The 26,091-nt window shown below is 34.6% G+C and overlaps 1 protein-coding gene across 1 annotated transcript; it reads right to left on the reverse strand.

Moving 5' to 3' along the window:
- Nucleotides 1-241: 241 nt before the first annotated feature.
- On the reverse strand, nucleotides 242-26,091 carry LOC128280587 (photosystem II D2 protein-like). Its single transcript, XM_053018801.1, has 2 exons — nucleotides 26,020-26,091; nucleotides 242-721 (listed from the first exon to the last, which is right to left on the reverse strand). The coding sequence occupies exons 1-2, from the start codon at nucleotides 26,089-26,091 to the stop codon at nucleotides 242-244; spliced, it is 552 nt and encodes a 183-aa protein (XP_052874761.1).

Genomic DNA, 26,091 nt, shown 5'->3' on the forward strand with positions numbered 1-26,091 from the left:
TAATTTGTTCGTGTTCATGCATTGAGGACAATGCATCCCTTAGGTTTGGAGGTGTACTGTACATATAGACTGCATTGTTAATTGCTCATACAGTCGTTTTGCCATAACATTCAATTGCCATTTAAATATCTGCTTATGTGAGGATATGGTTATCAATGATGTTCAATGAGGATAATAACTCTTCTTGGTAAACTTAGAAAATATTGTGATAGTTTTTTAGGTATGTTTAACATTAACATGGTTAAGGCCAAACCCGTTTGAAGTTCAGATGCAGCAGGGTACTCTTTCTATGGGGTAGAACCTCCTCAGGAAATATAAGGTTTTCATGAGGCTGATCTTGAGCCGCCATCCAAGCACGAATACCTTCATTTAAAAGAATATTTTTGGTGTAGAAAGTCTCAAATTCAGGCTCTTTTGCTGCACGGATTTCCTGGGAAACGAAGTCATAAGCACGTAGGTTCAGAGCCAGACCGACTACTCCAAGAGCACTCATCCATAAACCAGTTACTGGTACAAATAACATAAAGAAATGTAACCAACGTTTATTGGAAAAAGCAACCCCAAAGATTTGGGACCAAAAGCAGTTAGCGGTGACCATTGAATAAGTTTCTTCGGCTTGAGTTGGGTTAAAAGCACGGAATGTATTTGCACCACCACCATCTTCAAATAAAGTATTCTCTACGGTAGCACCATGAATAGCGCAGTTGTTGAAAATGACTTTCTAAAAGTAGAATAATTGAAATATAAATGCAATTAGGCTATAGTAGAATTTTTTAAATAAATTTAGGACTTCTTGACTTAAATTCAGTATAGTAATGGTGTATAATTTTAGTCATGGTAAAATAATATGAATACTCCAATGTTTGAATCTTTTTAGTAGGTCAGTAATATTTTGTTTGCTCCATTATATTTTTTACTAGAAAAATGAGTTCAGATATGAGTATTTTTTTGTACATATTTTAAGGCCATTCCACTAAAATTTAAGGCTAAATTGCTAAGAAGGTGCTTGTTTGCTCCATCCATCTTTTTAGTTAAAATATTTTGTTTCATGAGTGATTTTGTAACACTCCAAACCCGTATCCGTTGCCGGAATAAGGTTAAGAGATATTACCTTACTGAACAAAACTTCTATAAGGTTAAAGATACTTACCAGACATAAATAATCAACAATGCAAACATGTCTCATTAATTTTCCATAAGAGATCTTATAAATTTCCAAAATGACTCACTATCAAAGCATAACCGAATATCTAATAACAAATTAACTACTGTCAAGTTATAACTAAAACATTTCATCATATTAGTTCAATTATAAGGCTTCTCTAAACAAAATGAGCAAGCCATCTTCGCATGGCTATAATGTATACAAAGTCGAAATATCATTCTACCTATAGTCTATCCTATACATGCCTTAAACCATGATGATATACAATCTTCTCAACTCACATAATGACTCGATAGTGTGATGATATCTCCGGCCCTTCCAAATCGAGCTAAAGTATAAACCTATAAGAAATGGAAAAGAGAACATGGAGTAAGCTTCAATGCTTAGTAAGTTTTAAGCAATGCAACCAATTAATTTACTTATAGATCGATTATTTCAAATTTTCAAGAAATCATTCCTAGATAATTGCCATTTTGGCCAAGTATCCATGAACGTAATGCATATTTAGCAAATTCACCTCACTTGAATCTGAACTCAATTAAAACCAAATATTTAAATCACAAATAAGATCGTAAGAACTCGAAAAGCATCTCATTAACAAGTTTTAACCATGTTTGCAACAAAATCACAAATTCACTACAAGCTGTCTTCCTGAGCAACAGTCACTAAATTATTTATAACTGGATATAAGAAACTCCAAATAAAGTGCTGTAAATTTTCCCTGAAAATAGACCCATATATCTTCCATCTATAAAATTTTAAGAATTTTTGGTGTGACCAATCAATACCAGATTTTTATTGAAGTTTCCCCTGTTTCACTGTTTGACTATTCTGACCCCTCTTCACTACGAATCAATTTTCTCATTATATAGAATTTGAAATATGTTATTGTTTATTTCATTTGAAACTAGACTCATTAAGGAGTCTAAAAATATAAATTTTATCTTATAACCATTTTTGTACCATTTATAATGATTTTCTGAAAACAGAACAGGGGACCTCAAATTCATTTTGACTCTATTCCACGCCACTCCAATTATCTAATTATTGGCAATTCTTTTTCTTACATGGTTTCTTTTATAAGAAACTAGACTCATTAAGATTTCATAACATAATTTATTCAGCCTCTAACTCAACTCCCACAATTTAAGGTGATTTTCCGAAATCACGTTACTGCTGCTGTCTCAAGCAGATTTATTACCCATTCTTTGCATTCATATCATTTAACATGTATATCACCAAATCAATCTCATATAACCTTTCACGATAACCGAATACACACATACACATATGAGATTTTCACATATACTTCTCATTTCGCATTCATGATTCAATTCCGATCAATCTAACATATAAAAGTATATAATACATACCTAACCAACTTAATGTATTGAACATATTCAATGGTAGTTTACTACGAACATTCGAAATCAAAATCTTACTCCAATCATCGGCATTAAGTCTGCTAGGTTTAAAACCCAAATCCAATCACCACCACAAAGCATGCGGGACTTTAAGCCCGGATGTGATACCAGCACAAAGCCTTCAGGACTTAGCCCGGATATAACACCACCACGAATGCCTTCGGGACTTAGCCCGGATATAACACTAGCACGAATGCCTTCGGGACTTAGCCCAGATATAACACTAGCACGAATGCCTTCGGGAATTAGCCCGGATATATATCTCACACAAGGCCTGCGGGTCTTAGCCCGGTTAAAATCCTCAATTATCGTTCACATATATTTATCATAACGTATTAGCATTTCATTTACCTTACTAAAACTCAAGCACAACATGCTTATCAATAATTTCATTTTTGGCTCAATAGTCACATGCAAAGAACCCAATTTCATTTCACTATCCAACATGATTTCTATAACCATTCGGATACAAGTCATATGTACAAATTACTTATCTCACTACTTAATTCAAGTAGATACATTAGGTGACAATTTATATATTATGCTTATATATCATGATTTTATCAAATCATAAGCTAAGTTCCATTACTCAAAGACTTACCTCGGAAAATTTTGAATAGTTGTGAATAGGCTATTCGACTGCTTTCTCCTTTCCCTTATCGGATCTAGCTCCTTTTTGCTCTTGAGCTTAATTTAAACAATAAATTTGTTTAATCATTTCGAACATCAAAGGCAATTTAAAGCACTTAACCCTTATACTCAATAATGAAACCAAACCGTATACCTAATTATTTTAACACATCACCTCCAATGCATATATTGACTAACATATACCCAATCCACATGCCAAGTTACCATGAATAAAAAAATTACATATATATATACTACTAGTAATCTAATTATCTATTCGATCATATAGGGTAACTTCAATGCATCATAGTTATACAATTTTCCATACACATACCGCATATTTGACAAACCGAAACTACTCTTACATATTATCCATTATAATCATTTCAATATATATATATATATAACATAGCTGAATATTCCTTAATATAAATGCATATAGTGATACTTTAGTAAAATATAATAACCATCTCCATAAGTATATTTTTACTCATGCAAAGACCGTACCTAAATCAACCATAGGTAGCACCCAAATCATCAACATTTTAACGCACCAACTACTTAAACTTAACCTTTCATACACTTATATCTAATGTCATAAGAAATGCTGAATGCCTAATTTAACCAAACTTAAAGATTTAGCCTTCATCACTTTAATTAACCACTACTTATTTTTCAAAACTTCAAATACAAAGAAATGAACACTTATACTCTTATGCCGAATTAGCTAACACTTATAATCCATAGCCGAATGTCATTAAACCTAAGCCAACATAAAAATTTTACCTATCACCTCATACTTTATTATCAAAATGAATTAATTATACTTATAAAGATAATATCAAGCCGAAACCTATGAACCTATGCATAACATTACTTATATTATTCAAAATTATACCTTAAAAATCATATACATAGCCGAACCTTTTGATAATTAAACCTCTAATTATTTATTTCAATCACCCAAACGGCATTTGCTCCCATTTAACATTTATATACCAAACGATTGTTCAAGACAAACAAAATCTCATCTCCTCCCTTGACAACCACAACCGAAAGCTCAAACCAACATCCAAATTTCAAAGTTTTCAAATGGGCTAAATATGAAACTAGTTAATTAACTTAAACTAAGCTTAAAATTTCAAAACTAACATAATTTACTAACCTTCTTCAAGCTTCAAGTGACCGAATGTTTTTGCCCCATTTCCTTCTTTCAATTCGCCAAGAAGACAAAGATAAAGCTTTGTTTTCTTCACCCAAATTTTACTTATTTCTTTATTCATTAATATTATAAAATTATAAAGCCATTTAGTTGCCTTAAAACTAATAAATAATACATATATATTGTCATAAACATCAACATGGCCGGCGAATATAAACAAAAAGGGACATTTGACATGCAAGTCCAAACTTTTTAAAACATGCATTAATAAACCACTTATAAATTTATCTATCACATTTCAAAATTTTCTCACATAAGTCCTATTTAATAATTTCACATACAATTAACAAAATTACAGTATGAAATTTTCACACATGCACATTCACATATAATAAGCATCGAATATGACGGTTAATTATTTCTACGACTCGGTTTTATGGTCCCAAAACCACTTTCCGACTAGGGTCAAATTAGGGCTATTACAACTCTCCCCCCCTTAGGGATTTTCATCCCCGAAAATCTTATCAACAAAAATAGTTTCCATTCTGAAAACGTTTTCAAAAAATTTCGGAATCACAAATTTCCATTCATCACATGGATCTCTTTATACCAACAATCTTTAAACTTTAATTCACACTGACAGATCACATTGGGAGACTATATTATGAATATCTTAACAACTTTGTCCATCGGAATTTTGTACATACTAAACTGAAGACACAGCTTCTTCCTTGTTAAAAGATCGATCATGACCCAATGACATTTCTTTTTCAGAAGACAAATAAATTTTTTTTTATTCGGTTTGCATATCAATTCTGTCTCATAACCACTTCTATAACATCATTTATTGCTTTTATTACATATACACAAAATTTCAACTCTGACAGATAGCAACTTGTCATCTGAATATAGTTCTGAAATACGCTACAATACACAGTCACTTATACACCTGATCCATATATCTGTATTATTTATTTTAACTCAAATAAACAAACATTTCACAGCCGGAGCTCATATAAAAATCCTTTAACCCATCTGAATACTTATTCCATATAAGAATAATAATAACATTAACTGAAATTTCATATGTCGGACATCCATAATCGAATAATCATTACTCGAACTAATTTTGAACTATCACATCTCAATATACTTTTATACTTCTCAATTTCACTAGAAGAATAGACCTTGCTTAACGTTCAATACTTTTATTCCTTGGTTCAAGAAGCATTCAAATTTTTCCTCAATTCTAAAGCATCAAATATGCAACATCGACACAACCACAATCATCTCTAATTATCACCGAGCAGTTCTTTTTATAATAACTTTAACATTTGTCTCGAATCTTTAACAAATTCAATCATACTTATAATCCGAGTTAAACCACACAACTGAATCAGTCTTGTCTAACAAATAATAACTTTTGAATACTACTTTTCTTTGTGCATGTCGTAACTCTTCAAATATACATTCTATTAGATCTCTTCAGATAACTAATCAAAATTCATTATCACTGCATAACTCGAAAGAACATAACACTCAATCTTTAACTCACTGATATATAAGTGAAAACCAATCCATAGGTCAAAGATGAATTCTCTATCATTCAGACTTTTATTTATGGCCATTCCTTTCATAAAAATCAGAGAAATCCAAATATATAATCATTATAAACATAATTGTTTCAGATAAAATATATATATATATATACACTTTAGAACTGAGCCATATCTGATTATTCATATAAGAAAAATGAAGAGAAAACCATAATACAGAAATCCAAAATACAATGTCGTATCAGAAATCCTAGAATAGAATCTCCCAGAACATAGAAATAAAGATCAAAATAACTTATCAGAGAATACCAAAAGAAGACTATAATTAATAACTCTGAAATTTCCTCTATAACAGAAATAACACATTCTTCAACATTTTTATAAGATGGAATGCCAATCAATAGAAACAGAAGAATAACCTCATATGAATTTATCCCCGAATTCATTCCGATCATACTACAATGAATTCTCAAACAGAGGAATACGACCGATTATAAACCAATCAAAATAGCAATACTTTTATTAAACATCGGAGTCAGATAACATTCTCACTTTATAGCATTTTCATTAGAAAAAGGAACAATCACACATGTGTCTCTGAGAATAAGAAATATACAGATCAAAAAGAAATCATCGAAATTCACTTGACTGTAATTATCCAATTCAGACGCTCTTACTATTCATTTGTCATTTCGAATTCCACTCTATTTCATTCACTAATGAAACCCACTCAGGAAGAATTCCCAACAGATACATACTTAGACATCATATCTGATTGAATTAAAGTACCAGACCAACTTTCTTTACTAATGACAATATTCAACCTGAAGAACCTTCGGGACATTGTACAAGTCCTTCCAGCCTTAATTCATTGCCAAATCGTTCTGAACTTTGCTTACTTTATCATTATCTCACTATTTAACTCTTTAATCTTTCTTTGCAAACTCGTTCTATTTCGTTCCATTGAAACCTTATAATCATAACACTGGTAAGGGGGGTGAGGTCGTTAAGCCTCGAAAGGGAATATTCGAATACACTGATAAATTTATCACTCATCATCATAGTATTACACACCTTGATTCAAACACTTCATTCAAACATTTCAACTTTTCATCTTGTTACAAACACATTTTCACATATCTCAGTTTCACATGCAACTTTATTTCATATGAGTATTAACAAAACATAAGTGAATTTATCACGATTCAAACTTTCATTTCCATTTACTTTATACGATCTCATACATCTCTTTACACTGATGCGCACATATCATAAAATTCTTTTCATACCTTTTTAATTCCATCATATCACATATATATTACAATCAGTTCAATATCAATTTCAGACCAATTAATAATAACTCGGTTGGAACACATCATTACTTGAGCAAAACAATTTATAAGAGCCGGGAGACCTCACACTATCACACTTTACTTACGGCATGTATAGCTAGACTCTTACACTTGCTATGTTAGTCCAAGAACCGACTAAATCATAGCTCTGATACCACTAAATGTAACACTCCAAACCCGTATCCGTTGCCAGAAAAAGGTTAAGAGGTATTACTTGACTGAACAAAACTTCTATAAGGTCAAAGATACTTACCATACATAAAAAATCAACAATGCAAACATGTCTCATTGATTTTCCATAAGAGCTCTTATAAATTTCCAAAATGACTCACTATCAAAGCATAACCGAATATCTAATAACAAATTAACTACTGTCGAGTTATAACTAAAACATTTCACCACATTAGTTCAATTATAAGGCTTCTCTAAACAAAATGAGCAAGCCATCTTCGCATGGCTATAATGTATACAAAGTCGAAATATCATTCTACCTATAGTCTATCCTATACATGCCTTAAACCATGATGATATACAATCTTCTCAACTCACATAATGACTCGATAGTGTGATGATATCTCCGGCCCTTCCAACTCGAGCTAAAGTATAAACCTATAAGAAATGGAAAAGAGAACACGGAGTAAGCTTCAATGCTTAGTAAGTTTTAAGCAATGCAAACAATTAATTTACTTATAGATCGATTATTTCAAATTTTCAAGAAATCATTCCTAGATAATTGCCATTTTGGCCAAGTATCCATGAACGTAATGCATATTTAGCAAATTAACCTCACTTGAATCTGAAATCAATTAAAACCAAATATTTAAATCACAAATAAGATCGTAAGAACTCGAAAAGCATATCATTAACAAGTTTTAACCATGTTTGCAACAAAATCACAAATTCACTACAAGCTATCTTCCTGAGCAACAGTCACTAAATTATTTAGAACTGGAGATAAGAAACTCCAAATCAAGTTCTGTAAAATTTCCTTGAAAGTAGACTCATATATCTTCCATCTATATAATTTTCAGAATTTTTGGTGTTACCAATCAATACCAGATTTTTATTGAAGTTTCCCCTGTTTCACTGTTTGACTATTCTGACCACTCTTCACTACGGATCAATTTTCTCATTATATAGAATTCGAAATATGTTATTGTTTATTTCATTTGAAACTAGACTCATTAAGGAGTCTAAGCATATAAATTTTATCTTATAACCATTTTTGTACCATTTATAATGATTTTCTGAGAATAGAACAGGGGACCTCGAAGTCATTTTGACTCTATTCCACGCCACTTCAATTATCTCATTATTGGCAATTCTTTTGCTTACACAGTTTCTTTTATAAGAAACTAGACTCATTAAGATTTCATAACATAATTTATTCAGCCTCTAACTCAACTCCCACAATTTAAGGTGATTTTCTGAAATCACATTACTGCTGCTGTCTCAAGCAGATTTATTACCCATTCTTTGCACTCATATTATTTAACATGTATATCACCAAATCAATCTCATATAACCTTTCACCATAACCGAATACACACATACACATATGAGATTTTCACATAGACTTCTCATTTCGCATTCATGATTCAATTCCGATCAATCTAACATATAAAAGTATATAATACATACCTAACCAACTTAATGTATTGAACATATTCAATGGTAGTTTACTACGAACATTCGAAATCAAAATCTTACTCCAATAATCGGCATTAAGTCTGCTAGGTTTAAAACCCAAATCCAATCACCACCACAAAGCATGCGGGACTTTAAGCCCGGATGTAATACCAAGACAAAGCCTTCGGACTTAGCTGGATATAACACCAAAGCACGAATGCCTTCGGGACTCAGCCCGGGTATAACACCAGCACGAATGCCTTCGGGACTTAGCCCGGATATAACACCACCACGAATGCCTTTGGGACTTAGCCCGAATATAACACCAGCATGAATGGCTTTGGGACTTAGCCGGATATAACACCAAAGACGAATGCCTTGAATTAGCAGGATATATATCTCACACAAGGCCTGCGAGTCTTAGCCCGGTTAAAATCCTCAATTATCGATCACATATATATATTTCATAATAAATTAGCATTTCATTTACCTTACTAGAACTCAAGCACAACATGCTTCTCAATAATTTCACTTTCGGCTCAATAGTCACATGCAAAGAACCCGATTTCGTTTCACTATCCAACATGATTTCTATAACCATTCGGATACAAGTCATATGTACAAATTACTTATCTCACTACTTAATTCAAGTAGATACATTAGGTGACAATTTATATATTATGCTTATATATCATGATTTTATCAAATCATAAGCTAAGTTCCATTACTTAAAGACTTACCTCAGAAAATTTTGAATAGTTGTGAATAGGCTATTCGACTGCTTTCTCCTTTCCCTTATCGGATCTAGCTCCTCTTTGCTCTTGAGCTTAATTTAAACCAATAAATTTGTTTAATCATTTCGAACATCAAAGGCAATTTAAAGCACTTAACCCTTATACTCAATAATGAAACCAAACCGTATACCTAATTATTTTAACACATCACCTCCAATGCATATATTGACTAACATATACCCAATCCACATGCCAAGTTACCATGAATAAAAAAATTACCTATATATATACTACTAGTAATCTAATTATCTACTCGATCATATAGGGTAACTTCAATGCATCATAGTTATACAATTTTCCATACACATACTGCATATTTGACAAACCGAAACTACTCTTACATATTATCCATTATAATCATTTCAATATATATATATATAACATAGCTGAATATTCCTTAATATAAATGCATATAGTGATGCTTTAGTAAAATATAATAACCATCTCCATAAGTATATTTTTACTCATGCAAAGACCGTACCTAAATCAACCATAGGTAGCACCCAAATCATCAACATTTTAACGCACCAACTACTTAAACTTAACCTTTCATACACTTATATCTAATGTCATAAGAAATGCCGAATGCCTAATTTAACCAAACTTAAAGATTTAGCCTTCATCACTTTAATTAACCACTACCTATTTTTCAAGACTTCAAATACAAAGAAATGAACACTTATACTCTTATGCCGAATTAGCTAACACTTATAATCCATAGCCGAATGTCATTAAACCTAAGCCACCATAATAATTTTACCTATCACCTCATACTTTATTATCAAAATGAATTAATTATACTTATAAAGATAATATCAAGCCGAAACCTATGCACCTATGCATAACATTGCTTATATTATTCAATATTATACCTTAAAAATCATATACATAGCCGAACCTTTTGATAATTAAACCTCTAATTATTTATTTCAATCACCCAAATGGCATTTGCTCCCATTTAACATTTATATACCAAATGATTGTTCAAGACAAACAAAATCTCATCTCCTTCCTTGACAACCACAATCGAAAGCTCAAACCAACATCCAAATTTCAAAGTTTTCAAATGGGCTAAATATGAAACTAGTTAATTAACTTAAACTAAGCTTAAAATTTCAAAAACTAACATAATTTACTAACCTTCTTCAAGCTTCAAGTGACCGAATGTTTTTGCCCCTTTTCATTCTTTCAATTCGGCCAAGAAGACAAAGATAAAGCTTTGTTTTCTTCACCCAAATTTTTACTTATTTCTTTATTCATTAATATTATAAAAATTATAAAGCCATTTAGTTGCCTTAAAACTAATAAATAATACATATATATTGTCATGAACATCAACATGGTCGGCCACTATAAACAAAAAGGGACATTTGACATGCAAGTCCAAACTCTTTAAAACATGCATTAATAAACCACTTATAAATTTATCTATCACATTTCAAAATTTTCTCACATAAGTCCTATTTAATAATTTCACATACAATTAACAAAATTACAGTATGAAATTTTCACACATGCACGTTCACATGTAATAATCATCGAATATGACGGTTAATTATTTTTACGACTCGGTTTTGTGGTCCCGAAACCACTTTCTGACTAGGGTCAAATTAGGGCTATTACAGATTTATATTCAAATTGTGACGTGATATATTACATGATAGTCTAGTATATGCTCCGTTGAGGTTGTCAAGTATAAAAGCATGTGATAATAAAATTTTGTGTTGGAAATTGAATAAGTTTCTAAAAAACTGAGTTTAGGAGAGAGATAGCCTATGTATATTCAGAAGAAATCTGCTATAGTTTTAATATCTGAAATATTTAGAAGCATTTACGTATAGATAACCTATGTATATTCAGAAGAGATCTGTAAGCAATTTTTCATTATTTCAGTAAAAGATTGTTGAGAATAGATGTAACACCCCTTACCTGTATCCTACGCCGGGATAGGGTACGAGGTGTTACTGGACTTAAACACATGCATACAAACATTTTTAGATCATAAAATTTTGCTCAAATTTAAAAATTTCAAACTTCCTCTTAATGTCCCTAATATGGACCTATGAGGCCTAAAACATACTTTGGAAATGGTTCGGGAATAAACCAAATACTTTAGAAAACTTTGAAAAATTTCAATGCAAACGGAGGCACACGCTCGTGTGGAAGGGCAACATGCCCGTGTGTCCTCTTAACTTAGCCATGTTGAAGGCTCGTGTAGCTTTATTTTTCAATTTGAACCTACAGGGGTTTTAACAAGGCTTGGCACACGCCGTGTCCCTCACACGGCCATGACACGCCCGTGTATTAAAACCTTGACATTCTATTTCTAACGTCATCAACCATTTAGGGGCACATGGCCAAGGCATACGCCCATGTGCTAGGCCATGTGGTGAATTTAATTTCGCATTTAAGGTGCAGACTTCACACGGCCTGGGCACATGCCTATGTACTATGGCCGTGTCCTTCACACAGTTGAGACAGACAGCCATGTCTTCGCTCGGATGGTTACTACTGGGCATTCTATTTTGCCATATTTAGGTACAGAGGACACACGGCCTGACTACATACAATGGGGTAGACAGTGTGTTATACACGGCCTAGATACATGCTCGTGTGTCTGCTTGTGTGGACAAAAACAAGGCTATCTACCAAGCCTTTTTGCCACCCTTACTTGCACAAACCTACACCACATCAAACATATTCAATCCAAGCATAAACACATAACCAAAATAGCCACAACCAAACATCCACACATCGATTCTAAGCTATTTTCTATCACACACAACATCTCCTACTTATCAATACAAACCATGCAATAATCACATCCGTGGAAATCCTAATCAAATGCATTTAGCAATAATAAATATTTGCCATCATCCATGGCCTTATACAAAATGAATCAACTTTATGACAAACTAACATATTTGGCTAAAACAATATGACACTAAGCAAAAAGACCAAGTCCCTATACATGCCATACTCAAAATGATAAATCTAACTATATCAAATATTCTGATTGATAGTGTGATCGATCCTCCGACATTTTTTGATCCCTGAGTTAGCTTGGCGATGCTATAAGAAAAAGGAAAGGAAAGGGATTAAGCATAAAGCTTAGTAAGTTGCATGTAAATAAGTAACAACATCAACCATGCATCTTTAAACATATAGCATATTATAAACCAGCACAACATTCTTGATTTAACAATGGTAGATTTACTACATATTTACACATCACAAGTATAAGCCAAAGAATTCAAGATCGTCCCCAAAATCATTCTCATAGATAAAACTTACTCAATTTCAGCCTTACCATTAAGGCATCATAACTAAGCTTATATCTCATGAGTTTCGAGTAAGAACCAGTACCACTCACAACATGATTATATCATTTCATATCTTTATCATAAGCTTAAAATAACTAGTGGAACCATTTGGAATACTAAAGGATACCCGATAAGCCTCATACAAGAGGGTAAATTGTTGATGCCATATCTTAGATATGGTCTTACACTGGCTCACATGTCGAGGCCGATGCCATGTCCCAGACATGGTCTTACACTAGCTCTCGTCTGAATACCGATGCCATGTCCAAGACATGGTCTTCCACTGGCTCTCATTGTAACACCCTGAATTTGGGCCTAGAAGTTTCGGGCCTTGAGCATGGGAGCGGTTGAAGGCAGCTTATAATATTCTGTTGTGCGTGAAAATTTCGTAGTTGAAGGCTTGTTTTAGTGGTTAAGTGTCTTTGAGAAGTGTTGGAGAAGTCCTAGGTTCAAACACGGACTCTAGCAAAATTTTGGTTTAAGGTGAATCAAACCACAGGTGTAGTAGGTAGGCCTTAAGAATATTGTTGGAGAAATTGTGACACAAAAAGCCTTGTGGCTTAGTGGCAAGGTGTAGCGTGTGGAGCATTTAAGGGAGGTATGGGTTCGAATCCCATGGCAAGCAAAGAGCATTTATTTTGCTAACAAAGTGTGGAAAGAGTTGGTGTTGAATTTAAACTCGATGATGGAGGATCCCACATCGGAAGCTAACATAAGAGTGGATGCGACACGGCTTTAAATAGAGAGAACCATGAGGAGAGTAAAAGTACCCTTCTTGGCTAATCCTTTCGCTTTGTGGCGTGTTTCGGTTGGGTTGGGCGCCACTAAGAGTGCTCGGGCGTGGATTAACTCAGGTCTCCAATCGTGTGTATTTCTCACTACTCTAGTGTAGGATGGTTACTTGGTCGCGATGGGCCAAAAGGGCCATATGGGCCCAATGGGCCTCTGAGCCCAATTGGATAAGTTGTTTGATTTTGTAGTAAATATTGGACTAGGCTAGGTGAATCTCATATCGGTGGCTAGATTTGGGCTAAAAGGGCCACACAAGCGTGTGGGCCCATATGGGCCGAAAAAGGGCTTTAGACCCATTCGTATTGTTATCCCTGTTTAGAATACTTTAGTTTACCAAATTACCAAAATACCCTTGGTTTACAAAATTACTAAAATACCCCTGGTTTGTAAAATTACTAAAATACCCTTTGTTTATAAAATTACCAAAATACCCCTAGTTTATAAAATTACTAAAATACCCCTGGTTTGTAAAATTATCAAAATACCCCTAGTTTGTAAAATTACCAAAATACCCCTAATTTGTGAAATTACTAAAATACCCTCGACCTGTAAAATTATTGAAATACCCTCGACTTGTAAAATTACCAAAGTATCCCTGATTTACAAAATTGCTATTTTACCCTCGATTTACAAAATTATCGTTTTACCCTCGATTTATAGAATTATTATTTTACCCTCGATTTACAGAATTATCGTTTTACCCTCGATTTACAAAATTACTGTTTTACCCTCGATTTATAGAATTATCGTTTTACCCTCGATTGACAAAATTACTATTTTGCCCTCAATTTACAAAATTACCGTTTTACCCTCGATTTATAAAATTACCATTTTACCCCTAGGGTGTTAAATGATTGTTTTGCCCTTGTGGGCAAGTGACTGACTTGGACTATGTGGTTGATAGATTTGATTGTGAATATATGTTGGTGATATGAATGACTTGACTGTGACTGTTTGATTCAAGTATGGGCATGATATTTTGATTCTATATGTTGTATGCCATGACATGTATATCTGTTGCATGGGACACGGGTTTATATTGATGGAGGAAGCGTTCTGGCAGCCTCGCTGCAATCTGGTGGCCTCACCACATATATCTGTTTTGGTGACTCCGTCACAAATATCTGGCAGCCTCGCTGTAATCTGGTGGCTTCGCCACATATATATATATATATATCTGTTCTGGTGGCCTAGCCACAATATCTGTATCTGGTGACTTCGTCACAATATCTGGCAGCCTCACTGTAATTTATGTGGTGTGCAGCGGTTGGGTGGGTCGAGTAGTCTCCCCACATGGTGTAAGGTTGGTACGGGGGTGTATACGGCTGGATTGGGTTGGGATTGCATTCACATTTTGATTTTGATTCTGTTACTTGATACCGATTATGATTCTGATTCTGATTCTCATTTTGATTCTAGTTCTGATAATGTTTCTTATCCTGTAATGGGCTAAGGCCCATATGGTACTGTTTGTTAAAATGGGCTAAGGCCCAATTGATACTAAAACTGTAAGTAGGGCTGAGGCCAAACTTTTAATTCTTTTATATGACTGACTGTTCCTTTTATATAGTAGGGGATTTCACATTGAGTTTTCGTAAACTCACCCTGTTTCTAACTGTGCAGGTAATCCCTAAGCTTAGATGGTTTGGAGCTGTGACGGACTCGGAGATGGCCACACTATTGTTTCTGTTTCTTTTAATTGCAAGAAGTAACTGATTATCATCAGTTGAACAAAATGACTATCAAGAATAAATACCCTTTGCCTCAAATTGACGATTTGTTTGATTAATTGAAAAGAGCTACTGTGTTTTCGAAGATAGATTTGAGATCAGGCTATTATCAGCTGCGAGTAAAAGACTCAGACATTCCGAAAACTGTATTTAGAATGAGGTACGACCACTATGAGTTCTTATTTATGCCTTTCAGTTTAACGAGTGCACCTGTTATCTTTATGGATTTGATGAACATAATTTTTAGACTGTATTTAGATCGATTTGTTGTCGTATTCATTGATGACATATTATTTATTCACATGATGAATCTGAGCATGCCAAGCATCTGAGAATAGTGCTACAGACTTTGCGAGATAAGCAACTATATGTGAAGTTTAGCAAATGTGAATTCTAGTTACGAGAAGTTGGTTTTCTAGGCCATATAGTGTCAGCATCAGGTATCCGGTTGATCCGAGCAAAATTTCAGCTATTTTAGATTGGAAGCCTTCGAGAAATGTTTCTGAAGTTTGTGATTTTCTAGGACTTCCTGGTTATTACTGATGGTTTGTAAAAGGCTTTTCGATGATTGCAACTCCGTTAATGAAACTGCTTTAGAAAGATGTGAAATTTGAATGGTCTGAAAAGTGTCAAAAAAGCTTTGATCAGTTGAAAGCCCTATTGACTGAAGCTCCAATATTAGTACAACTAGAATCGAGTAAAGAATTTATGATCTATACTGATGCATCGTTGAATGGTCTGGGCTGTGTTTTGATACAGGAAGGCAAAGTCATCGCCTATGCTTTGATATAGTTAAAGCTGCACGAAAAGAACTATCCGACGCACGATCTGGAATTAGTTGCAATTGTGTTTGCTTTGAAAATTTGGCACCACTATCTGTTCAGTGAGAAATGTCATATTTATTCCGATCACAAAAGTTTGAAATATCTGATGACTCAAAAAGATTTGAACCTGAGGCTGAGAAGGTGGTTAGAACTATTAAAAGACTACGAGCTTGTTATTGATTATCATCCAGGAAAAGCAAATGTTGTTGCTGATGCTTTGAGTCAAAAGTCACTATTTGCATTACATGCGATGAATACTTATTTGGTTCTGCCTAATGATGATTCGATTTTAGCTAAATTGAAAGCGAGACCGATGTTTTTACAACAGATTATTGATGCTCAAAAGGTTTATTGATGCTCAAAAGGTTGATAATGAGATTATAACAAAACGAACTCAGTGTGAAATGAATTCTGATTCAGAATTTAGAATCAATGTTGATGATTGTTTGAGATTCAGAGGTCAAATTTGCGTTTGGTGAAATCCAGAGTTGATTCAAATGATTTTGAACGAAGCTCACAACAGTCGGTTATCTGTACATCCGGGTAGTACGAAAATGTAAAATGATTTGAAATAGCATTACTGGTGGTCTGGAATGAAAAGAGATATCTTTGACTATATTTTGAAATGCTTCTTAATTTGTCAGCAAGTTAAAGCTGAACATCTTGTTCCATCTGGGTTACTTCATCCAATTATGATTCCTGAGTGGAAATGGGATAAAGGAACAATGGATTTTGTTTCGAGTTTGCCCCTATCTCCGTGAAAGAAAGATGCTATCTGGGTTGTAGTTGATAGATTGACAAAATCAACTCATTTTATTCCTGTATGATCTGATTACTCACTTTATAAATTAGCTGAGTTATACATTTCTAATATTGTGAGATTGCATGGGGTGCCATTGTCTATTGTGTCAGATAGAGATCCGAGATTCACATCGCGATTCTAAAAGATATTACAAGAGGCTTTAGGTATGAAATTGCATTTTAGTACTACTTTTCACCCGCAAATGGATGGTCAATCAGAACGGAATATTCATATCCTCGAGGATATGTTGAGATATTGCATTCTTGAGTTTGAAGGTACGTGGGAACATTATTTTCCATTGATTGAATTTTCCTATAATAATAGTTTTCAATCGAGCATCAAAGTGGCACCGTACGAAGCCTTATATGGTCGCAAATGTTGTACACCTTTGTATTGGACTGAACTAAGTGAGAATAAGATTCACGGGGTTGACTTGATAAAAGAGACAGAACATAAAGTAAAAGTAATCCAATATATTCTAAAAGTAGCTTCCGACCGTCAGAAGTCATATGCAGATTTGAAACGAAATGATATTGAATTTGAAATCGGTGATAAAGAGTTTTTGAAAGTTTCTCCATCGAAGAAAGTACTACGGTTCGGTAGAAAAGGAAAATTGAGTCCGAGGTTCATCGAGCCATATGAGATTACTGAGCATATCGGGCCGGTTGCTTATAGACTGTTGTTACCACCAGAGCTAGAAAAGATTCATAATGTGTTTCACATTTCGATGCTTCAACGATACAGATCTGATCCCTCGCATGTGATTCATTTGTCTAAAATTGAGATTTAGCCCGATATGACCTATGAAGAAGAACCGATTCGTATCTTGGTAAGCGAGGTTAAATAATTACAAAATAAGAAAATTTCGTTAGTAAATGTAATGTGGCACCGACATAGTGTTGAAGAGGCTACGTGGGAGCCTGAAGATGTTATAAGATGGCAATATCCGAATCTGTTAAACAGTAAGATTTTCGAGGACGAAAATCCCTAAGGGAGAGTTGTAACAGTCCGGTTTAGACCTTAGTTATAGTAGTTTCAGGACCATAAATCCAAGTTAAAAAAATATTTTAATATTATTTTCTGTGCTTATTATATGTGAATTGACATGTGTGAAAGTTTCGTATGAAAATTTGATCATTTGTGTGCTTAATTTTCAAAAAGGACCTAATTGCATAAAATGTAAAAGATGTGTTCTATTTTCTAAAGTGCATATTTGCTATGTCTTTATAATTGAGAGATCTTTATGTTGTTATTTGACCATTGAACCTATGAGTGGACATTAATGGCCTTAATGTAATGGTTTATTAATATTTAATTACTAAGGGAAAAATGCTAAAAAGGTTTATTAATTGGTGTTATAATTAAATAAAACATGAATTAGATGATTAATTCATCCATGTTGTTGAAATCATCAAAAGAAAAAGAAAGAAATTCAAGCTTAGGGTTTCAGCTATTGTTTCCTTTCATTTAGGTATGGTTTTTGATCTGTTTTCGATAACTTCTACGTTTTTGTGATCGTTGCTTTGCGTTTTACTAAGCCCATGCCTTAATTTTTTATTTTATTGATGATTTTGTGTTGATCTATTGACGAAACTATGAGTTTTATGAAGTTTGATGTTAGTAAATGAAAGATATGTATTAGGTTAACATGTTTTGTCTTTGAAATTTTGATAAATTTGAGTAATTTGGACTAAATTGTAAAAAGGAGATTTTTAGGGACTAAAATGTGAAATAAATGAAATATGTGGGCTTATATGAGCACCATGTATATTCGGCTAAGCAAGTGTGTATGCAAATTTTGTGTATTTTGTGATTTTGTGAATTAAGGACTAAAGTGTCAAAATGTGAAAATGTGAGGACTAATTTGTAAAATGCCCTAAATGTGTGTTTGTGGATTGATTTGAATGATTTGGTGAATAAAAGAGTTAAATTTCAATTTATATAGATCAAGAACCAAAAAAAAAAAGATTTAGATCGGGGAAAGTCAAAAGTCGTCGAGTAGCCAATTTCGTCTATTCGAATCCGTACGAGGTAAGTCTATGTACAAATAAATGTGTTCTGAATTGAATTACTATCAATTATATGCTATTGAACTATGATGAATGACTATATGAGTTGAGAAATATGAGACATCCAAGGAAAAGTATAGACAAAGTTCCTACGTCTGAAAAGTCTCGTACGAACCTTAGGAATAGTTAGGATATATATGTCATGACATAGGATTTGATATGTGATTTCGTGTAAGACTACATCTGGGATGTTGGCATCGACTTATGATTTACGTGTAAGACCATGTCTAGGACATCAGCATCGTATTTGATTTCATGTAAGACCCTTTCTGGGACAGTGGCATCGATAATTGATTACATGTAAGACCACGTCTGGGACGTTGGCATTGTAAGAGCTTTATCGGTTATCCGCGTACCCTTATGATTCCGAACGGTTCAACGGGCATTCTAAGAAAATGAATGACTATGTGAATGTGTATTTGATTCAGGTACATTTGAATTGTATACTATGTTTGAGAATGAAAGGTAAGTGTATGTACCTTTCTGAACATATGATATAAGTTTGAGAAAATATGCTATATGTACAAATAAATTGGGAAATGTGAAGTGTATTTGAACCATGTGGTTGATGATAGCATTTGGGTATGGAATATATGTAATTTGATGATGTTAATATGCTTATAAAGTTAAGTTTATGTGTATATGGCTTACTAAGCTTTGGAAAGCTTACTTTGTGTGTTTATCATTTGTATTATAGTTATCGAAGCTACCGAAAGCCCGGGGATAGTCGAGGATCACCACCACACTATCGAACTTCTTTTTGGGACCTTTTGAAAATGTGTATATTAAAGTATGGCATGTATAGGCTAGAAGTACTTCGATTATGTTTTGTGATGTATATATTTAGCCATGTGATATGACTTGCTTTTGGTTGTGATTTTGGTATATGAAATGTGATGCAATACGATCAATATGATGTATTTATGAATGGCCAAGAGATTTGGTATGTTTGGTAAGTTTTTTTATATGTACTTAATTGTGGAGTTGGTAAGAATGTGGTATAAGAATGAATGAGGTGAATTGAAGTTACAAAACAAATGTTTTGGTTTGATTATGACTCATGATATAGTATGTTTTGGTCTGGATGTTAAGTATGGAATTTGTTAATAATGAAATGGCATGAAAGATGTATGTTTTGGTTGTGAAATTGTTGAGAATTTGGTATAAAATGATGTGGACTTGATGCTTGTAGGGAGGACCCTTAATGGGTGGCAAACTAGCCTTGTAAGTGGCTTATTTTTGCTCACACGGGCAGAGACAAGGGCGTGTGTCTCAATCGTGTTGCTCGAGGGCCATTTCGAAATGAGCCTAGGCAGACCACATGGTCACACACACGGGTGTGTGCTAACCCATGTGGCCAAGTTAGTTTTGACCACGGGCTAGACACATGGGCGTGTGGTCAGCAGTATGGCCAAATCAGTAGCCTCACTAATTTGGACACAGCCTGGCACACGAGCGTGTCTTGTGGCCATGTGGACAAGTCAGTATGTATGCCCTGTTTTGACACGGCCTAGACACACAAGCTTGTCTAATGCCATGTGAGGCACACGGCCTGTTGGGCATGTGACCTATGTAACTTTGAAAAGTGTTTAAGTTTTGAAAATTTTGTATATGCTCGGTTTAATCCGTACCCCTTTCTAATGCATGTTTAAGGTCTCGTTGACCTATGTAAAGGACTCGGTTATGATGTGTAACTATGATGATATAATGATTGTGAATTTATTTGTGAAATGTTCTGATTTGTCTAGTAACACCTTTAACCCTAGTTCGGAGATGGATATGGGTTAGGGGTGTTACACTACCAATGCTCGCGATAGAAGTAGTTTGAGTTTTAGACACTGTATACTGCTTATTCTTATTTCTACTCAAGAATCCTACTGACGCACTTGATAAAGTAGGAAACTCTCTCGATCTCTTAGATAAGGTCTGAAATGATCTTCCCATTTGTCTTTTCTTTGAGTCATTAGACTCGTTATTAGCTTTTCTCTTCTCCTTGACCAACTATTCTGCCTTGCAATCTCTCTCAACAAGCACCACAAACTCCCTTCACTCTAAGATGCCAACTAATAATTGGATGTCTTCGTTCAATCTGTCCTCAAATCTCTTGCACATGATGGCTTCGGTAGATACGCACTCCCTAGAGTATTTGTTGAACCTCACGAACTCACGCTCATATTCTGTTACTGTCATTCGGCGGCCTTGCTTCAATTCTCAAAATTCCTTCCTCTTCAGGTCTTTAAACCTCTGAATAATATACTTCTTTCGAAATTCCTCTTGGAAGAACTCCCATGTAATCCTTTCTCTTGGTACAACTGACACAAGGGTGTTCATGCACTCCTCAGGTGTGCAAGACAATTCATCGAATACCCTAACGGTATTTTCTAGCCAGAATTCTACCCTCTCTAGGTCATCATATATATTTGCTCTAAATTCCTCTGCCCGTTGCTTCTGAATTCTGTCAATTGGAGGTTTTTCTCTTCTTAATATTTCCACTACTTAGGGAGCTACAAGGGTAGACTAGGGAATTGGATGGGGTAGAGGAGGTGGAGTGTTCGAATTTGCACGAACAAACTCCGAATACCAAGCATCCATCATATGGAAGTAGGCTTCACTAGCCCCTTTACCCTGACTCAGTGCCATGGGCCCACTCTCGACTGGAATGATCCCCTCAGTGAGAGTTGGCACATTACTCTCTACATCATCCGCCACTACTTCGTCGGGATCCATTTACTATATAAAAACACAGGTTAAATTCGTCAGGAGTCGTCACACTATCATACCACATATATGGGATGTATAGCTAGACTCGTACTCATGCTAGGTTAGTCCAAGAATCGACTAAACCATAACTTTGATACCACTAAATGTAACACCCCTTACCCGTATCTTACGCTTGGACAGGGTACAAGTCGTTACTGGACTTAAACACATGCATACAAACATTTTCGGGTCATAAAATTTTGCTCAAATTTAAAACTTTCAAACTTCCTCTTAACGTCCCTAATATGGACCAACGAGGCCTAAAACACGCTTTGGAAATGGTTTGGGAATAAACTGAATAATTTAGAAAGCTTTGACAAATTTCAATGCAAACAGGGGTACACACCCGTGTGGAAGGGCGACACGCTCGTGTGTCCTCTTAACTTGGACATGTTGAAGGCCCGTGTAGATTTATTTTTCAATTTGAACGTACAGGGGTTTTCACATAGCTTGGCACACACCGTGTCCATGGCTTGTGTCCCTCACATGGTGTAACACCCCTCGCCCGCATCCGACGCCGGGACGGGGTTCGAGGTTCTACCTGACTTTTACTAACACTTCTATACTAAACAGGGCCATGAAATCTCAAATAATTAAAAACTTTTCTTTTCACATACAATCTGTCCCATATACAAGCTTACGAGGCCCAAAACATACATCCGGAGTGGTTCGGGACCCAACCGAGAACTCATGAAAAACTTAGAAAATCTCTTACATCAAGGCTTCATACACCCGTGTGGGTATAGAGCACACGCCCGTGTGGGTATAGAGCACACGCCCGTATGCTAGGGACACGCCCGTGTCTCGAACCCATGTCCAAAAACCTGGACAAATACAAGGCTATTTTCCAAGCCATTTTGTCACCCTCACAACACATGCACACATACTTAGACAATAGCATACAACATGGCAAAATTAGGCACTTAAACATTCCTAACATGACATGACCATGGTAATTTCACATGCAATAGATATCATAGATTTTTCTCACATCTTTACCACATTCATGCTATAATCATTATAAACTCATCACGTAATACCATAGCACATGCATGTATAATTAAAATGAATTTACAATCCTATAATCAAAATAGGCCAACACATATGGTCAAATCCATATCACATACTCTAATATTTAAACTCCTATACATGCTATAGACTCAAAGTACTTGAAATCACTACACCAATAGCGTTAGCTTGACACTGTGATAATATCTCCGACGAACTCCAACCCGAGCAAACCTGGAAACCCTAGAGAACATGGGAAAGAAGGGGGGGTAAGCTTTCGCTTAGTAAGTTCACATGAAAACAATAAGCAACTCATTAACTTGTTTTATCAATGTTTACAACATATTCTCAAGTTCATGACAAGCTATCTTCCTGTGCAATAGTCACTAAATTATTTATCTCTAGAGCTACGAAACTCAAAATTAAGTTTTGTAAATTTTTTATGAAACTAGACTCATTTATATTTCTTCCATAAAATATTCAGAATTTTTGGTCAAGACATTTAGTACAGTTTATTAGTTAAAGTATCCCCTATTTCAGGGTATGACTACTCTAAACCTTGTGTACTATGAACCGAATTTCTCCCTGTACAGAATTCCAATGACCATGTCGTTTGTTTCCGTTAAAAATAGACTCAATAAGGAATCCATTCATGTAAGTTATGACTCTTAATAATTTTTTTACAATTTATGGTGAATTTCTAAAGTCATAACAGGGGATCTCGAATTCATTCAGACCCTGTTTTACAAGAATTCAAATATAACACAATATAGACTTCTTTTTCTTCCCCTGTTTCTTTCATGTGAAAATAGACTCATTAAGATTTAATCCCATATTTTATTCTGCCTCTAACTCATTCTATACTATTTTTAGTGTATTTTCAAAATTACACTACTGTAGTAACTCAAATCTGTCAAGGCTAAGTTACTCATTCATGATCATTGTTCACAAAATTAATACAACATCATTTCATCCATCATGGTAAGAACACATATTATGCATCATAGATCATCACATATCAAGGCATTCTCATAGGCTTAGTATACATACTTGCACAACTCGTAACATAACTCAAGTGCATACTCACCAATGACTTACCTCATTGGGACCATCATCAACTCTTTCCTCGGATTACCCGTTGAACACTTGGAATACTAATTGGATTCTCGAAAAAGCCTTTGCACATAAGTGCCTCAATTGTAGCTAAAGCTACCTCATATCTCATGACATTTCAATGCTCACTCTTGAGCTAGTCATCTAGACTCATAATTCCTAGTGACATGTCACTTGTATCCTATTCTATTCCTAAGGTTCAAACGGGATTTTTCCTTGTCTATTAAGGCTTTGTCTTATCATATTTCCATTAATCACATACACTTAATATTTTTACAATTCATGTAATGATAATATTTAAATACATGTATAGCATGGTATTGTTTACATACAAACTTACCTCGATACCACAAAGATGAAAAGGACATAATCATCCCTTAATCGATTTCTTTCCGTTCTAGGTCCAAATCTCGATTTCCTTGATCTATAATATCACATTTAGCCTACCAATCAGTCACAATATTCATATGGGTCTAAAAATCATATTTTTACAAATTTTCATTTTGACCCCTAAACTTTTACATATTTGCACTTTTTCCCCAATGCTCGTAAAATAATTTTTATCACATTTCTTTACTCTTTGAGTCTAGATGAACCATTTTCATAACTATAGCAACTCATAATTTCAACTATTTTACACATTACAACTCATTTTACAACTTAGCAATCTAGCCCTTTTTTTAAGGTGTTTTCATGCAATTTCTTTCACAAAAGTTGTTTATTAGACAACTAGGACTCATAATCTTCCATAAAAACACAGCAAACAACACATTTACTCTCATGGTAAAACCCTCTTCATCATTTTGCAAAATAGTCCCCTCTTATGAAAGCTCATGCTTTAGGGGTTCCAAAAATGTAAAAATCATCAAGCAAAGATATTAAAATCACTTACAAGCAAGGGAAATATGTTGCTGAAATTTTCCAGCTTCAAAACCCTTTCTTTGCTACATATTTCGGTGAATGAGAAGAGAAAAATGATAGCTTTTTCTTTTTGATTTGTTAATAATAAAACTAGTCAAAATTGGTGACCAAATTTCACCTAATTTTGACTTTTCAACAATTTTGTCTCCCATGGACGGCCATCACACTTTCAATGGCCTAATTTCACTTTGAAGACCCCCAATTTAAGATACAAGGCAATTTAACACCTTTAGGTATTAAAACACAACTTTTACCTTTTATGCGATTTAGTCCTTTTTCGAAATTGGACTAGAAATTGCTAAAATTAACTTACCAAAATTTACATGAACTTATAAAATTATATTATAACACATAAAATAATACTAAAATAATTTTCTCTGGCCTCGAAATAGTGGTCCCAAAACCACTGTTCTGACTAGGCCCAAAATCGGGCTGTTACACATGGCCATGACACGCCCATGTATTAAAACCTTGACATTCTGTTTCTGACTTCATCAACCATTTAGGGCACACAGCCAAGGGACACACTCGTGTGCTAGGCCATGTGGTGAATTTAATTTCGCATTTAAGGTGTAGGCTTCACACGGCCTAGGCACATGCCCATGTACTATGGTTGTGTCCTCCATACAGTTGAGACACACGGTCGTGTCTCCACCCGTGTGGTTACTACTGGGCATTCTGTTTTTCCATATTTAGGTCCAAGGGACGCACAGCCTGACTACAGGCCCATAGGGTAGACCGTGTGTCACACATGGCCTAGACACACGCCCGTGTGTCTGCCCATGTGGACAAAATCAAAGCTATCTACCAAGCCTTTTTGCCACCCTTACTTCCACCAACCTACACCACATCAAACATCTTCAATCCAAGCATAAACAAACCAAAACAGCCACAACCAAACATCCACACATCGATTCTAAGCTATTTTCTATCATACACAACATCTCTTACTTATCAATACAAACCATGCAATAGTCACATCCATAGAAATCCTCATCAAATGCATTTAGCCATAATAAATATTTGTCATCATCCAT

Source organism: Gossypium arboreum, chromosome 1 (assembly GCF_025698485.1).
Source record: "Gossypium arboreum isolate Shixiya-1 chromosome 1, ASM2569848v2, whole genome shotgun sequence".
In the NCBI taxonomy this organism is placed as follows: Eukaryota; Viridiplantae; Streptophyta; class Magnoliopsida; order Malvales; family Malvaceae; genus Gossypium; species Gossypium arboreum.